We start from the raw sequence: 16,515 nt of genomic DNA, 5'->3' as shown, positions 1-16,515 counted from the left end.
TGCGGGGAAGGACACCGAGGTGACTTGACGGCAGCAGCAGGCCTGAAGGCTCTGGCTGCTTTGGAAGATATTTCAATGAGATGCAAATCGCAATCGACTGACCATTAGTTTCCACTGCAGTGTTTGCAGGTGGAGTCGAATGTAACCCCCCGGGAATGGAGCCGGGAGGGTCAGAGAACGCGGCTGCGCTCTGGATCTCCGAAGGGGGGCGGGGGCCTGGAAGAGGTCCGGGCCCAGAATGGACCTCCAGGTCCCTGCTGCCGCAATCTGGCCCTGCCCTCCAGCCTACCCCTTACTCCCAGAGGAAGGGACCCAGGGAGACCCACCCAGATGCCCTGAAAGGAGGTGGAGGATGGGGGTGGGGCAATACGCAGAGTTTGCCTGCTGAATGCAGGAAAGGGGTGGGGGCTGGAGAGGAAAAGGATGGAGCAGCCGTCAGCTTGTCAACTCTGCATCTGCCGGCTGCCTCGGCCGGGCTCCAGCCTGCGCCCTCGGCCCTTGGAACAGCGGTATGTCCATTCTCTCCGCATTCGTCTCCATCGTTCAGCCACCACCGCACCCTTTCTCTATTCATTTCTCCTGCTCCCCTGTCCTGCCCCGCCCCTCGTGCCCTGGTCCATCGGTCTACACCCATGGGCCGAGCCCTCCTCACCAGGGTCCTCCTGGAACCGCTCCGGCCTGGGGCTTGTCCGCGGCTCCCACGGTCCCCGCCCGGCGGGGCACAGAGCGGGAGGGGAGGGGCACTAGCACAACCCACCCTGCGCTGCGCAGCTGCACCCCTTCGCGCATGGGCGTGGCGTAGCTCAGACCCGCCCCCAGCGGGTTTAGCGTCTTTTGTCACCCACCTAGCGGGTTTGATATATCCTAAGCTTTTGGCCCTTGGGTCCTGCTTCCGTGCAGCGAGTCCTCCCAGCACCCCACCCCGCACATTCTGGAAAGAGCTAGACTCTGGCTGGGCCGAGCAAGAACAGAACCACAAGAAGGTTACACGATTATTTATTGAGAGCCTCCTCTCCCCGCCCTTGCAGTCTCTAAGTCACTTTTTCCGCTTGTAGATTTTGCGCGCAAGCCCCAGAAAGATGGCTGGGGGCAGGGGTGCTGCGTACTGTTCAATGAGAGCCATAATGTGGCTGTAACTGTCTTCCTCATATTGCAAGAACACAGCCGGCAGATCCAGCTCCTCATATAGCGCCTTCACCCGGGCCACTTTCTCAGCCTCCTTTTGCCCGTAATTTTCCTGGAAGGGGTTGGAAGACAGGAAAACGGGCTTGGCCTTCCCCAGAGCCTCCAGGACCCCTCCACTCCCCTCATTCACATATTCCAGAACATCTCCAAAGCCACCCACTCCTTTCCTCCCTCCAATTTTCAAGTGTCTCTAGGTAGCTAAGATCCCAAGCTTCCCTTCCCTATCCCAAATATTCCCCACATACTGCCTCAGACCAGGCGTCCTCTACTCCAGGGTTTCTCAACCTTGGCACTATTGAAATTTGGGACCAGATAATCCTGTCTGGGGGATCTGTTCTGTGTGCTACATGTTTGGCAACATCTTTGGCTCCTGCCAACTAGATGTCTGTACCACACGCACACACACAGAGTTGTAATGACAATAGCAAAAAATGCCTGCTGACATTGCCAAATGTCCCCTCGGGAGGAAAACTGCCTCCAGTTGAGAACCACTGCTCTATCTCTTCCACCAACTCAGGGACCCACCACCCTCTCTCAGGCACCTTCAGGATCTGGTACTGTTCTGGAGTGGCCCGTTGCAGACACTGAACCACCAGCCAGCTGCATTTGTTGTCCTGGATGTCAGTGCCAATTTTGCCGGTCACACTGGGGTCCCCAAAGAGGTCAAGGTAATCATCCTGGGCAGGGAGGGGGAGGGCAGCAAAGGAGGAAGGATGAGGTTCCTAGGCAGAGGAGGAGTGAAGCTGGTGCCTGTTCTCTGCTACTGCCTCCTGCCTTCCTACCTGAATCTGGAAGAACTCTCCCATCTCCAGCAGGATCTTCTTGGCATTGGCGTGTTCCTTCTCACCATCAATTCCTGCCTACAGGGCAAGGGGGGTTAATAAGCCAAACCCCAGAGGGGCCGGCATCTTCCTGGCTGCTTCCTCCCATGGGGTCTTGCCCTACTGCAGCCCCAAATCTCTCCTCTCTCTTCAGACATCTTGGCTTCCCTGACCTAGACAGTGCTGACTGATGGTCCAACCTCAATCCCACTTATTTTTGGCTAGGCCTTCCTGGGAGTCATAAAAGAGATGAATCCATTCTAGAGGTGCACAGCCTGTCTCTTCCCTCACAACTGTCAGTCCCCGAGTCATTCTGATCCATCTTCCTAATATTTTTGCCACCTCCAACTTCTTTCAAGATGAAAAGGAAATGTAGAGAAGCAAGGTCAGGGTAGACAGTTAATCCCAGTGACTGCCTTTAATCCACTCTTCTCCCTCTCAACCTGGATGATCTCCTCCACACTCCTATTCATACTCAGATGCAGGATATATTGTTCCCCTATTATATGCTAAGCACTTTCATATCCCTTGCCTTGCTTAATCTTTACAGTCCTGTGAAGTAGAAATTTTATCCCCAGCTGAGGAAAGAGACTGAGCGAGACCGACTTGCTCAAGGTCACACAGCCTTTCACCAGGGGTAGCAGTGTTCACATTTTCTGCTCTATGCCTTCCTGTCCAAAAGCCCCCATCAGCAGAGCGGAGAGGGGTGAGGGGGCTCACTCACCATGTACATGGCTGCAGCTATAGGAAGATAGAAGGAGTAGAAAGCTGTCTTGTACTTGACAATAGATTTGTACCTGAGTAGGGGGAGAAGAGGAACTCCTCAGGAGGGCAGTGCACATCCTGAGCCCTCCCTCGCTGTCCAGACATGGTTCGCATGGTCCCTCACCTCCCCTCACCTCTTTTCAGTGAATCTGACAAGATCCACATTGCCCTGGGGGGCTGTGATGAGGTCCAGGGTCTGCCCAATCTCAGTCTGATAGGAACTCTAAGCAAGACAAAGATGGTCCATGAGCCAGGCTTTCTCCAGATATGCAAAACCCTGGTATCCCAAGCCCAACATCCCATACCAGCTGACAACTGGGCAGAATCAGAAAAGCAACAGAAGGGGAGAAAGCCCCAAAACTCAAGGCCCATATTCATACACACAGTCCTTTATCAACCTTTCTTCCAATTACACAGGGACAGAGAAGCCCTTTCTTGCCACGACCACAACCCCACTTCCCAACGCCCTTCCTCGCTTTCTTTCCCTTCCAGGCACCCTGCAATCCTGTACCCTAAAACCAGCTAGATGAGCATGTCCTATAGAGGCCAAGGCTACCATGGGCACCCTCTGGGCATCGGGCCCTGTCTGCAGCACACCTGCAGGAAGAGCTCAATCAGGTTCAGGTAATAGGGCTGTTCCCGGCAATAGAGCTTCAGCAGGCGGTAGATACATGCTTCCAGGAGGTTAGCATCATTGATGGCATCCAAACCCACACCCGGCTGTCATGACAGAGAGAAAAACAAGCAATCAATCTCTAGTCTCGGTTCATACTAAGAACCATCACAGCAACACCTCTATCAGGCCATATATAACCACCTCCCTGTGGCCTGTCCGCATACCCACTGCTATTTTCCTGCCCACATTACCTTCTGATACCAGCAGATCTTTCCCCGGCGGGTGAGGGATGAATCCATGATGTCATCTGCCACCAGGAAGAAAGCTTGCAGCTGGAAAGAGTGGAATAAGACCTGCAGGGCTCCTCATTACTGTTCCTTCTATCAGCAACAGAGCTGCTACTTTATATCTGTATATAGTTTTGCTTTTTTTTGGTAGGGGACAGAGTCTCACTGTTATCCAGTGCAGTGGTGCAATCACGGCTCACTGTAGCCTCTACCTCCCAGGCTCAAGTGATCCTCCCACTTCAGCTTCCTGAGTACCTGAGACCATAGGCACATACCCCATGCCTGGCTATTTTTTTTTAAATTTATTTTTTGTAGAGACAGGGTCCCACTATGTTTCTCAGGCTGGTTTTGAACCCCTGGGTTCAAATGATCCTCCTGCCTCAGCCTCCCAAAGTACTGGGATTACAGGCATGAGGCATCACAGCCAGCCAGAGCTGCTGCCTTTGACAGTCCCTATGAGCTGGGAAAGTCAGGATGGGGAGACAGAAAACTTCTGTGCTATGGAGACTTGGAAAGTGACATAACCTGTTTGGCTCAGACTCCCCGCCTATAAAACGGAACTAAAACACTCTTGTTTTAGGTAAGAAACTAGAACAGATCTTTGACATCTCTAATGAGCCCTAGATTATGCCTGGTATTAGGGAGATTAGGAAACACCTTCATATACCGTACTCTATTCTTGCCAAAAACCTCAATGAATGCTTAAAGTAAGATCTATTCATGCAGTTGACTTTACATTACTTCCTAAATAAAAGAAGGCTATTCCCACATTGCCCCCAGCACCGTGTTTGAACACCCCAGTGACCAGGAACACAGCCTTACCTAAAGGAGCTCCTTAGCAGTGCAGGTCTAATCAGGTGGAACTGAAATCTCACTTTGACCTATGAGTCTCAGACATCTTTAAACATTTTTAAACATTAACTAAGGGCTTACTTTTCTGAGTGCCCATCTGAAGGTACCTGAACATGTCGGGTTTCCCACTAGACCATGAACTCCTTGGAAGCAGGGACGGTAACTTCTCCCTCTTAGCATTTGCAGAGCCTAGCACAGCACTAGGCCTGGAGGGAGAGTTTCCTAAACACTTGTCTAATAAAAAAAATTGGTTGGGCGCAGTTGCGTGAACCTGGTCCCAGCTACTCAGGAGGCTGAGGCAGGAGGATCACTTGAGCCCATGAATTTTGGATGGCAGTGAGCTATGATTGCACCAATGCACTCTGACAAAGAAATTAAAGAATAAAACACTCTAACATTCCCTGTGATACTTCTTGCAGTCAGTCAAACTACATGTTTTGGTTCCTTAAATAGCTTTCCTTCTCTCTTTTTTTTTTTTTTTTTTTTGAGATAGAGTCTCACTCTGTCACCCAAGCTGGAGTGCAGTGGCGCCATGTGGGCTCACTGCAACTTCCACCTCCCAAGTTCAAGCGATTCTCCTGCCTCAGCCTCCCAAGTAGCTGGGACTACAGGCACCTGCCACCACCAACTGCTAGCCCAGCTAATTTTTGTATTTTCATTCAGTAGAGACAGGGTTTTGCCATGTTGGCTAGGCTGGTCTTGAACTCCTGACCTCAAGTGATCCGCCTGCCTCAGCCTCCCAAAGTGCTGGGATTACAGGCGTGAGCCATCATGTCTGGCCATTAAATAGCTTCTCAAGACATGGTTTGAGTTGTTTTTTTTAAAGAGACAAGGGTCTTGTCATGTTGCCCAACTTGGACTTGAACTCCTGGGCTCAAGTGATCCTCCTGTCTCAACCTCTTGAGAATCTAGGGCTATAGGCACACACCAGTGCACCCAGCTCAAGACATGGTTATTTTCATAACTTATTTCCTTTTTTTGTTTTTCCACTTCTAGATATATACCCAGGTTTTTGTTTTTGAGATGGAGTTTTGCTCTCGTTGTCCAGGCTGGAGTGCAATGGTGCAATCTCAGCTCACTGCAACCTCCGCCTCCCGGGTTCACGTGATTCTCCTGCCTCAGCCTCCCAAGTAGCTGGGATTACAGACACGTGCCATCACCCAGCTAATGTTTGTGTTTTTAGTAGAGACAGGGTTTCACCATGTTGGTCAGGCTGGTCTCGAACTCCTGACCTCAGGTGATCCATCCGCCTTGGCCTCCCAAAGTGCTGGGATTATAAGTGTGAGCCAATGCACCCGGCCCTATACCCAGGTTTTAATTTTTATTATTATTTTCTTTTGAGACAGGATCTTACTCTGTCACCCAGGCTGGAGCAGAAGACATGGTTTGTGGTTTTTGTTTTTTTTTTGAGGTGGAGTTTCGCTCTTGTTGCCCAGGCTGGAGTGCAATGGCGCGATCTTGGCTCACTGCAACCTCCGCCTCCCGGATTCAAGTGATTTTCCTGCCTCAGCCTCCCGAGTAGCTGGGATTACAGGCATGTGCCACCACACCTGGCTAATTTTGTTTTTTTATTTGTTTTTGTTTTTTTTGAGACAGAGTCTCGTTCTTGTTGCCCAGGCTGGAGTGTAGTGGCACAATTTCAGCTCACTGCAAGCTCTGCCTCCCAGGTTCACGCCATTCTCCTACCTCAGCCTCCCAAATAGCTGGGACTACAGGTGCCCGCCACCATGCCCGGCTAATTTTTTTTCGTATTCTTAGTAGAGACGGGGTTTCACCATGTTAGCCAGGATGGTCTCGATCTCCTGACTTCATGATCCGCCCGCCTCAGCCTCCCAAAGTGCTGGGATTACAGGCGTGAGCCACTGCGCCCGGCCTAATATTGTATTTTTAGTAGAGATGGGGTTTCTCCATGTTGGTCAGGCTGGTCTCGAACTCCCGACCTCAGGTGATCCACCTGCCTCAGCCTCCCAAAGTGCTGGGATTACAGGCATGAGCCACTACACTTGGCCTAGAAGACATGGTTTTTAAGACTTTATCCCATGCTAATCCTGTGTGCTGCAGTGGATCCACATTGCAAAGGAAGCATGCAACACCGCCTGCCAGAGCCCAGCATGGGCCGTGGGGAAAGGACCATTGCAATCACTGCTACTGTTATAGGCAGGGTCCTCAGGGAAGGAGGCATCCATCTGCATCTTTACCTCTGACCTAACCTCAGAAGAGTAGTGTGGAGGTCCTGGGCTTTCCACATCGAAGGCACATGTTTAATTGACTCTGTGTTTATTTGGAGTAGCATGGTTTCCCTGAAGCCACTCATTCACTGCCTCTCCCAGGGGTGACTGCAAGGACAATCTCGTTTCAGCCACCACCATTCAACCATGATGGTCTCCAAGATAATTAATTCCATGGCCTCCCGAAATTTGCTCTGCCTCCCAGATCTGATTCTTAACCCCACCAGCACTTTCTATTTATTAGGGAAATTAAAAAAAAAAAAAAAAAATTCAGGCCAGGCACAGTGGCTCACACCTGTTATCCCAGTACTCTGGGAGGCCGAGGCAGGCAGATCACTTGAGCCCAGGAGTTCAAGACCAGCCTGGGCAACATAGTGACACTCCATCTCTACAAAAAAACTATTTAAAAAGACGGGCGTGGTGGCAGGCACCTGTAGTCTCAGCTACTTGGGAGGCTGAGGTGGAAGGATGGCTTGAGCCCAGGAGGTCGAGGCTACAGTACGCCATGATTGCACCACTACACTCCAGCCTGGGCAACAGAATTTTGAGGCTTTGTCTCTAAAAAAAAAATTTAGACTAGGCCCAGTGGCTCACACCTGTAATCCCAACACTTTAGGAGACCAAGATGGGCAGATCACTTGATGCCACAAGTTCAAGACCAGCCTCAGCAACATGGCGAAACCTAGTCTCTAAAAATAAAAAAGCCAAGTAGAGGCTCGCTCCTGTAGTCTCAGCTACTTGGGAGGCTGAGGTGGTGGGAAGGTGGCTTCTGCTCCAGAGGCAGAGATTGCAGTGAGCCAAGATCATGCCACTGCACTCCAGCCTGGGTAACAGAGTAAGACCCTGTATCAAAAAAAAAAAAATAAATAATTAAAAATTTTTTAAAAATTTACAGGTGAACCTAGGATGCTGCCAGGGTTAAGAACTGATTCTAGGCCAGGTGCAGTGGCTCACACCTGTAACGCCTGTAATCCCAGCACTTTAGGAGGGCGAGGCAGATGGATCATGAGGTCAGGAGTTCCAGACCACCCTGACCAATATGGTGAAACTCCATCTCTACTAAAAATACAAATTAGCCAGGGATGGTGGCATGTGCCTATAATCTCAGCTACTTAGGAGACTGAGGCAGGAGAATTGCTTAAACCTGGGAGGCGGGGGTTGCAGTGAGCCGAGATGGTGCCACTGCATTCCAGCCTGGGCAACAGAGAGAGACTCCGTCTCAAAAAAAAAAAAAACGAACTGATTCTACCAGTCAACCACTGGCCCCTCGAGGTCTTGCTTCCCTTGGCCCCCATAGCTTTGCTCCTCTGCTCTGCCCTCATCCTCCTTCCCTTCCCTCCTTGCCTGTCATCTCCATATTTTGAACCCCTCAGCCCCTCGGCATGCCTGTCATCCAGGGCCCTCTCCCTGGATGCCATGGGCCTATTACCTCCTCGGAAGCAAATCTCTGTTCTCTAGACCCATCTCCCTGACAAGTTCCAGACTAGAATTTCCACCGCCCACAGGACAGGCAGATCCACCTGCTCCACTCATACCAAGAACGTACCCGGGCTGACTGTGCTCAGCACGTCTTCCCTTGAGCCAGCTGCTCCTCTCAGGCCAGGAACTCAGCATCATCGTCACTCACCAAGTTCTGAATGCTCTTCCCTTTTGGGCTCACTGCCGTCCTCCTCGGGCATGGCACCCCTCCCAGAACCCAGTCCCCCTGCCACTAATGAAAGCTTTAGGCCATGCCAGCAAACTAGACACCTTCAAGACCAAGATGAACTGGTATAGAAGAGGAGGGGATGCAGGGATTGGAGCAAACCCGAGAAAGCACACAGGAGAACACATGCCATCTTGGAGAAGTTGCATCCACTCAGCTTCAGCTGATTGTTGCTAAGCAGGAACATGGACCCAAATCTTACAATTTCCTAAGCCATGCTAGAAATCTAGGTTTTAGTGTGAAATCTCTTTGTTAAATTTAGGAGACTTAATTGTAAAACATTTTCAAAAAACTATCAGTGAGCTGCCAGTTTTCAATCTCTGCTTCCGAATAGCCTTTGGAAGACCTCTGTCACTTTTTTTTTTTTTTTTGAGATGGAGTTTTGCTATTGTTGCCCAGGCTGGAGTGCAACGATGCGATCTCGGCTCACTGCAACCTCTGCCTCCCAGGTTCAAGCGATTCTCCTGCCTCAGCCTCCCGAGTAGCTGGGATTACAGGCATGCGCCACCACATCCAGCTAATTTTGTATTAGAGTAGAGATGGGGTTTCTCCATGTTGGTCAGGCTGGTCTCGAACTCCGGAACTCAGGTGATCCGCCCCGCTCGGCCTCCCAAAGTGCTGGGATTGCAGGCGTGAGCTACCATGCCCGGCCTCCTCTGTCACTTTTATAGCCATCCTTTGCTCAGAGGAAAGAGCTGACACCTCTCTGTCCAGTCTCGAGGCCCCAGTCCACACTGTCTACAACTATCTATAGCCATCTTCGTATCTAATGCCAAAAGAGGCTCCCCACATTAGTTAACCCTTGGAGTGATTCACTCTAAATTTGGCTGTAGCACACTAGAGACAAAGAAACACAAACACAACCCAGAAATAAGTTTCAGGCCCATCCCTCCCCTTCCCACCCAAGTCACCACCATTATAGGAAACTTCTCCCTTCCTGTACTCCTCTCACCAGTTCCACACACCAGCCCACAGTCCAGGCCCGCTGGAGACTATCGGCATCCTGTTTCCTTGGCTCCACCAGCTCCCGGAATGCTACTACCACCGCCAAACCCCGGTGATACTTGCCTCCAATGGCATTGTACTCCAGGACCTGGAGGGCAAGGGAAGAGGGACAGGGTATCAGGGTCCATATAGCAGCTACTGTGAGTTTTCTCCTTGCTCTCTCCCATTTCCAACCACCACTTAACTTCATCCTCCCCAACCCCAACTCCTCTTCAAGGAGCCTCTGGAATTGCTACTGTCTTTACTCCTTCCCCAAATTCCTGGAGCAAAGCTAGAAGAGGTCCCAGTGCCCAGGCATGTTCTTTCTGCATGGTCTACCCTAGTAAATTTATTTTTTGTTTTTATTTATTTATTTATTTATTTATTTGAGATGAAGTCTCACTCTGTTACCCAGGCTGGAGTGCAGTGGCACAATCTTGGCTCACTGCAACCTCTGTCTCCCAGGTTCATGCAATTCTCCTGCCTCAGCCTCTCGAGTAGCTGGGATTACAGGTGCCCACCACCATGCCCATCTAATTTTTTATTTTCAGTAGAGACAGAGTTTCACCATGTTGGCTAGGCTGGTTTCAAACTACTGACCCCAAGTCATCCACCCGCCTTGGCCTCCCAATAAATTTAAAACCTCCATAGTGCAGATTAAATGCTGCTCCCAAGCCCAGAACAGGGCTTGAACCCACGGAAAACTCAGTACATGCTATAGGGATGACTGGCTTGTTCAGGTCCCTCCACAGTTTCCTTCCCCATCCCCACCTCTCCTAGACTTCCCCTTCACAACCCATCCCTACTTTTCCAACCACCTCTGCCTACCCAGAGGTCGACCCTCCTGCAAATGAAAAGCCTCCTTCACTATACTAAGACAAAGCTTCTCCAAAGTCAGCCAGAAGACAGCTTACAGGGGACCCAAGCTGTGGGATCCATCTCCCACTCCTCCAGTGGTGTCTACTTTTGCATCTCACTTTGCCTTCTGCTGCCCGGCTCTCAATCAGACCTAACTAACAGGGAAGACTTCATCTCGCTATGTCACTGAGGCTGGAGTGCAGTGGCACAATCGCGGCTCACTGCAACCTCCGCCTCCCAGGTTCAAGTGATTCTCCTGCCTCAGCCTCCTGAGTAGCTGGGACTACACGTGCGCGCCACCACGCCCAGCTAATTTTTGTATTTTTAGTAGAGACGAGGGTTTCACCATGTTGACCAGGCTGGTCTCGAACTCCTGACCTCACGATCCCCCCCACCTCAGCCTCCCAAAGTCCTGGGATTACAGGCGTGAGCCACCATGCCAGGCCAAGACTCTCTTTTAATCCCCATTCCAGTATAGGCAAAGCCCCCCTTTCCCTTCGTTCCCCTGAGATATATGAGATAGACAGCATTTATAAAAAGAATTTTAATAGATACTCCAGAATCAACAGGAAAAAAATTGGCAAGTATCACAACAATAGTTCATGCTCTAGAATAGGGGTTTCTAATGATACAATAACTTCACTCAGGCCCCAGGGAGATAGGACAATATCAGACTGCCTTCCTCCCGGGTCTCTGCCAAGGTAACAGCTTCTGATTTCAGGACACAAAATCTAAGAGGTTCAAGGCCTCCACCCCCAAGCAAAGCATTTTGGATGACCCACCTTCCATCAGAGCCAAAAGTCAGGTTGATGGACTGAGTAAGTATACTTGCCCAGGCCCCAACCTCTCCAGAGCAGACTCGAGTCCCTCAGGTAAAAGCCTTCTCGGCCGGGCGCGGCGGCTCACACCTGTAATCCCAGCATTTTGGGAGGCCGAGGTGGGTGGATCACCTGAGGTCAGGAGTTCGAGACCAGCCTGGTCAACACAGTGAAACCCCGTCTCTACTAAAAATACAAAAGTTTGCTGGGCGTGGTGGCGCACGCCTGTAATCCCAGCTACTCAGAAGGCTGAGGCAGGAGAATCACTTGAACCCAGGAGGTGGAGGTTGTAGAGAGCCGAGATTGCACCATTGCACTCCAGCCCAGGCGACAGAGCAAGGCTCTGCCTCGAAAAAAAAAAAAAAAAAGCGCCGGGCGCGGTGGCTCACGCCTGTAATCCCAGCACTTTGGGAGGCCGAGGCGGGCGGATCACGAGGTCAGGAGATCGAGACCATCCTGGCTAACACGGTGAAACCCCGTCTCTACTAAAAATACAAAAAATTAGCCGGGCGAGGTGGCAGGCGCCTGTAGTCCCAGCTACGCGGGAGGCTGAGGCAGGAGAATGGTGTGAACCCCGGGGGGCGGAGCCTGAAGTGAGCCGAGATCGCGCCACTGCACTCCAGCCTGGGTGAAAAAGCGAGACTCCGTCTCAAAAAAAAAAAAAAAAAAAAAAAAAAAAAAAAGCTTTCTCTCACATCTGTCAAAAGTCCCCCATAAGCCACAGGTGAATCCCACACATATACAGAGCAACCGAACCAAAGGCTTACTCCCCCAAGTCATGAATCCCTCACCTCCTTAAGCCGGGCAATAGCATCTCCTGTCTCTGGGTGCCCCATCTCATCCTCAGTCAGCACCCTAACGATCTGGGAGAAGTGCTGAACGAAATCCTGCTTTTCTTGGGCATAAACATCTGATTTCTGGTCTCCGTTCATTCTGAGGGAGGAGCAAAGGGCTCTGAGTAGAAGAAAAACAAGTTAGAAACCTGATCAGCTGCTCCCCTCCCCAAGGCCCCTCACCCCAACCACACTCACCGAGGTTCCTCTGTCCACGCTTGGCACCAGCAGCGGGCACTGTGCCAGGCCAGGACTGGGTACCCGTGCACCAGGGAGGGCCGCCGTAGGGAACCCAGCCACCTCTCCCGGGGTGCCCAGTAGGGGGCTGGCAGCAGGAAGACCCCCACAGATCTCAACCAGCGGGACAGGGGCATCCTGGGAGTGGCATAGGGAGGGGGCACCAAGCACTCCCTGCAGGGGCAAGCACCAAAGGCAGAGGCATGGTGGCAGCTCTCCAGATAACTCCCACCCCAGCCTTAGCCCAGAGTGCCCCTCCCTCTTGTGGAATGTGCTTGGGGACAATTACAGGAAGGATATGCAGGGAACAAAAAGTATGGCTGGGTGACTGAGACCCAACTAATTGCCACTTATAATAAACAGGCTAGAACTCAGTGCCTTCAAGATGGCGTGCAGAAGCCTGGGTAAGGAGGTGGTACAGAGTAAAGTACCCCAGGATTAGGCGCTGAAAGGACCCTTAAGTCATCCTATTTTACGCAAGCCAAACCGAGGCTCTAAGAGGTAGGAAGATAGTAGAGGCAGAGCCAAATCTAGAACCCAGGTCTCCCCTGGGCAGTGGAGAGGGGTGCCCAGGGTCTGAGTTATGCCCCAAGGAGGGGAGAAGCATTGGGGCGAAAACCCATGGGTGCTGCGTCCAGATGGTCCAGGGTGCTGGAACCGCGCATCCCAAGCCCCACAGGAATCGCTAGGACTGAGCAGATAGGCTCGGAGCAACTCTGGACGGGAGAGAAGCGCTCGCAGCAAATGAGTAAACCGCGGTCCGGGCATATTGGGGGTTCCAGGAAAGCACAAGGGCAGAGTTTGGAAGTCTCCGCACCCCCAGAAAGCCAGCCAGTCTAGCCCACCGACCTTCAAAACGGACACAACAGGCTGGCCTTCCAATGCCTCACAGTATCGTTAACAGAAGTAAGGCCCGGTCTCGGCCCCCTTCCTCCAAGGCCCAGCACACATCCTCTCTCACCTGTTCCCAGATGGGGATTCCTGCTCGGTCCCGCTTGTTGGCGGGTACTCCTGAAAGCAGAATCCGCTCCGCGGTAAGCTCTCTGGGTCGAGTAGTTCCCGCTCTCCCCACACTAAGCGCGGCAATGTATAGTTAAACTACAACTCCCAACGTGCCCACGGAAGGGACAGATAACGCGATCCTGCGTGTCCTGGCTGGGCGGAGATGAGCCGCGCTGATTGGCTACTGGCCCTCGCGTGAGCATGGCGCACTGTGGCACTGTGACGGACGACCAATGGAAGGGCTGAAGTCTAGAGGTCGCGGCTGGAGGCATCAGTGCCGGAAGCGAGCCAGGCTGGGAACGTCCCCGCTGTGGCTTTGGCTGCCTCTCTTACTCAACTTCAGTTTTCATTATCTTCCTGGGCAGCTGATTTGCACGTTAGTAAAACGCAGTAGGAGTAGCTTTCTCACTTATTAGTTCTCTAACTTCAAGCAAATCATTTAACATCTCTGATCCTCAGTGAACTTGGTTGAAACTAGCTTTCCTCCTCTGTTGAATGAGGGTGGTAATACCATGAGGTAATGTGTGTAAAGTGCTTTAAGGGCTTAAGAAAGATGAGCCTTGGACCGGGCACGGTGGCTCACGCCTGTAATCCCAGCACTTTGGAAGGCTGAGGCGGGTGGATCATGAGGTCACAAGTTCGAGACCAGCCTGACCAATGTGGTGAAACCCCCGTCTCTACTAAAAAAAAAAAAAAAAAAAAAAATTAGTCGGAAGTGGTGGCGCGCGCCTGTAATCCCAGCTACTCAGGAGGGCTGAGGCAGGAGAATCGCTTCAACCAGAACCCAGAAGGCCAAGGGCGGAGGTTGTAGGGAGCCGAGATCGCACCACTGCACTCCAGCCTGGACAACAGAGTAAGACTCCGTCTCAAAAAAAAAAAAAAAAAAAAAAAGCCGGGCGCCGTGGCGGGCGCCTGTAATCCCAACTACTCGGGAGGCTGAGGCAGGAGAATCGCTTGAACCCGGAAGGCAGAGGTTGCAGTGAGCTGAGATCCAGCGCACCACTGCACTCTAGCTGGCTGCACTCTACCTGGGGAGACAGAGCAAGACTCCATCTCAAAAAAAAAAGAAAAAAAAGATGAGTCTCACACTATGGTATGAGACCACCACTTCTCCTATTGTCCTTCCCAGTTTCTCCCCAACCTCCCCTTTTCCCTAGTTTATAAGACAGGAGAAAATGGAGAAAGCAAAAAATTGGAAAGAAACAGAAGTAAGATAAACAGCTAGACGACCTTGGCGCCACCACCTGGCCCTCGTGGTTAAAATAATAATAATATTAACCCCTGACCAAAACTACTGGTGTTATCTGTAAATTCCAGACATTGTATGAGAAAGCACTGTAAAACTTTTTGTTCTGTTAGCTGATGTATGTAGCCCCCAGTCACGTTCCTCACGCTTACTTGATCTATTATGACTCTTTCACGAAGACCCCTTAGAGTTTTAAGCCCTTAAATGGGCTAGGAATTTCTTTTTCGGGGAGCTCGGCTCTTCCTTCTTTAATCTGGTGTCTGAGGAGTCTCGTCTGCGACTTGTCCTGCTACAACACCTGTAATTCCAGCACTTTGGGAGGCCGAGCTGGGCGGATCACCTGAGGTCAGGAATCTGAGACCAGCCTGGTCAACATGGCCAAACCCCTTGGAGGCTGCAACCTCCGCTTCCCGGGTTCAAGCGATTCTCCTGGATTACAGGTGCCTGCCACCACGCCCAGCTAATTTTTGTGTTTTTAGTAGAGAGGGGGTTTCTCCAGGTTGGCCAGCCTGGTCTCAAACTCCTGACCTCGGGTGATCCAGCCACCTCAACCTCTGAAAGTGCTGGGATTACAAGTGTGAACCACCGGGCCCGGGCAGTTATTTATTGATTATAAGCTAAACAAGGGGTGGATTATTCATGCCTCTGCTTTGTAGACCATATAGAGTAACTTCCTGATGTCAACACAGCATGTGGTAGGAGTATAGCGTTGAAGACCACCAGAGGTCACTCTAGTTGCCATCTTGGTTTTGGTAGGTTTTGGCCAGTTTCTTTACTGCAATCTGTTTTATCAGCAAGGTCTTTATGGCCTGTATCTTGAGCCAATCTCCTATCTCATCGTGTGACTTAGAATGCCTAAACCAACTGGAAATGCAGCCCAGTAGGTCTCAGCCTTATTTTACCCAGTCCCTATTCAAGATGGAGTTGCTCTGGTTCACGCACCTCTGACAATTATGCTAAGTGAAATAAGCCAGTCTCAAAAGGACAGATACTGTATGATTCCGTGTACATAAGGTACTGTCACCGGTGGAGGGTGTCCAGGTTCTTGGCATCTTGAATAAAGAATTGGACAAAACACAGCTGGGTGCAGTGGCTCACGCCTGTAATCCCAGTCTTTTGGGAGGCCAAGGTGGGCAGATCACGAGGTCAGGAGTTCAAGACCAGCCTGGCCAACATAGTGAAACTCCGTCTCTACTAAAAAAATCCAAAATTAGCCCAGCATGGTAGCGCACACCTGTAGTGCCAGCTACTCGAGAAGCTGAGGCAGGAGAATCGCTTGAACCTGGGAGGCGGAGGTTGTGGTGAACTGATATCGCTCTGGGAGGAACGAACCAGGAGAAATGAACAACTCCAGATGCGCGGCCTTAACAGCTGTAACACTCACCGCGAAGGTCTGCAGCTTCACTTATGAGCCAGCGAGACCACGAACCCACCAGAAGGAAAAAAATCCGAACACATCTGAACATCAGAAGGAACAAACTCCGGACACGCCACCTTTAAGAACTGTAACACTCACCGCGAGGGTCCGCGGCTTCATTCTTGAAGTCAGTGAGACCAGGAACCCACAATTCCGGACACATGAGTCTACGTGTGTGAGTGTGGATATTGTGTGAGTGTTAGAGTGGAGTACGCATTTGTATGTGTGTGTGTGTGTGTGTAATGGTGGGGAGCTTTGCATATGTTTACGTGTGTGTATGTGTCTGACCAGGGGGCACCTCATCTGTGAAGCTGCCCTGACCTCCTGCCCTCACTCACAATGCTCTGTCTCTCCTGGTGTCCCTCTGTGTGCTGAGCACAGTTCTGTCAGCGTCCCCCGACTTCCTTTATTAAACCTGACTGGCATCGCTGCTGTCTCCATCCCCACACTGAGCAGAGACCTGGGCCTAGTGGCCTCACCTCCTCCAGTCTGGCATGTGTTGGGGCAGGGCCCATATAGGGGCTCAGTCCATGCCTGTGGAATGAAAAGCCACTTGCGTTTGTGTCTGTGCATATATAGTGTGGCTGTTGGAGCATGTGTGTTTGTGGCAGGAGGGAGGGCTCTCAACTGACAAAGCTGAGCGTTGCGTTTGGATGCTGGG

General features: G+C 51.3%; 3 protein-coding genes across 15 annotated transcripts in view; 2 read left to right on the top strand and 1 right to left on the bottom strand.

Moving 5' to 3' along the window:
• Positions 1 to 12: 12 nt before the first annotated feature.
• On the top strand, positions 13 to 929 carry LOC134734408 (putative uncharacterized protein RUSC1-AS1). The gene is given in 2 exon segments (XM_063626835.1): positions 13 to 821; positions 824 to 929. Coding segments are annotated over 2 exon segments (711 nt in total). The 5' UTR covers positions 13 to 155; the 3' UTR covers positions 869 to 929.
• A 51-nt stretch (positions 930 to 980) lies between these two features.
• FDPS (farnesyl diphosphate synthase) lies at positions 981 to 13,336 on the bottom strand. 13 transcript variants are annotated; one of them, XM_063626816.1, is made up of 11 exons: positions 13,151 to 13,336; positions 12,151 to 12,363; positions 11,911 to 12,073; positions 9,412 to 9,552; positions 3,639 to 3,719; positions 3,369 to 3,491; positions 2,906 to 2,994; positions 2,731 to 2,803; positions 1,968 to 2,045; positions 1,728 to 1,862; positions 981 to 1,237 (listed from the first exon to the last, which is right to left on the bottom strand). In XM_063626816.1, exons 2-11 carry the CDS (start codon positions 12,324 to 12,326, stop codon positions 1,037 to 1,039), a joined length of 1,260 nt encoding a protein of 419 aa, XP_063482886.1. In that variant the 5' UTR covers positions 12,327 to 12,363; positions 13,151 to 13,336; the 3' UTR covers positions 981 to 1,036. The 13 variants fall into 13 exon arrangements, with proteins under 13 accessions (XP_063482886.1, XP_063482884.1, XP_063482888.1 ...); XM_063626814.1 differs by having other exon boundaries at positions 3,639 to 3,740; positions 13,151 to 13,313; XM_063626818.1 differs by having other exon boundaries at positions 3,639 to 3,740; positions 11,911 to 12,052; positions 13,039 to 13,300.
• Positions 13,337 to 16,515, top strand: part of PKLR (pyruvate kinase L/R) — a 20,422-nt gene continuing 17,243 nt past the window's right edge. Inside the window, exon 1 of the mRNA XM_063626787.1 lies at positions 13,337 to 13,567. The gene's annotated coding sequence lies outside the window, so the exon portion shown is untranslated. The remainder of the gene's footprint in view (positions 13,568 to 16,515) is intronic.

This window comes from Symphalangus syndactylus, chromosome 12, assembly GCF_028878055.3.
Source record: "Symphalangus syndactylus isolate Jambi chromosome 12, NHGRI_mSymSyn1-v2.1_pri, whole genome shotgun sequence".
NCBI classification, from domain to species: domain Eukaryota; kingdom Metazoa; phylum Chordata; class Mammalia; order Primates; family Hylobatidae; genus Symphalangus; species Symphalangus syndactylus.
The sequence above is the reverse complement of the archived record's forward strand: the minus strand, read 5'-3'. Positions and strand labels throughout refer to the sequence as shown.

Bases quoted from the DNA above. Each gene is read 5' to 3' on its own strand.
- FDPS (XM_063626814.1), bottom strand. From the start codon at position 12,326: ATGCCCCTGTCCCGCTGGTTGAGATCTGTGGGGGTCTTCCTGCTGCCA. The intron at 12,074-12,150 runs GTGAGTGTGGTT...TCTTCTACTCAG, and splicing joins GCGTGGACAGAGGAACCTCG to AGCCCTTTGCTCCTCCCTCA. The intron at 3,492-3,638 runs GTAATGTGGGCA...CTGTCATGACAG, and splicing joins AGATCTGCTGGTATCAGAAG to CCGGGTGTGGGTTTGGATGC.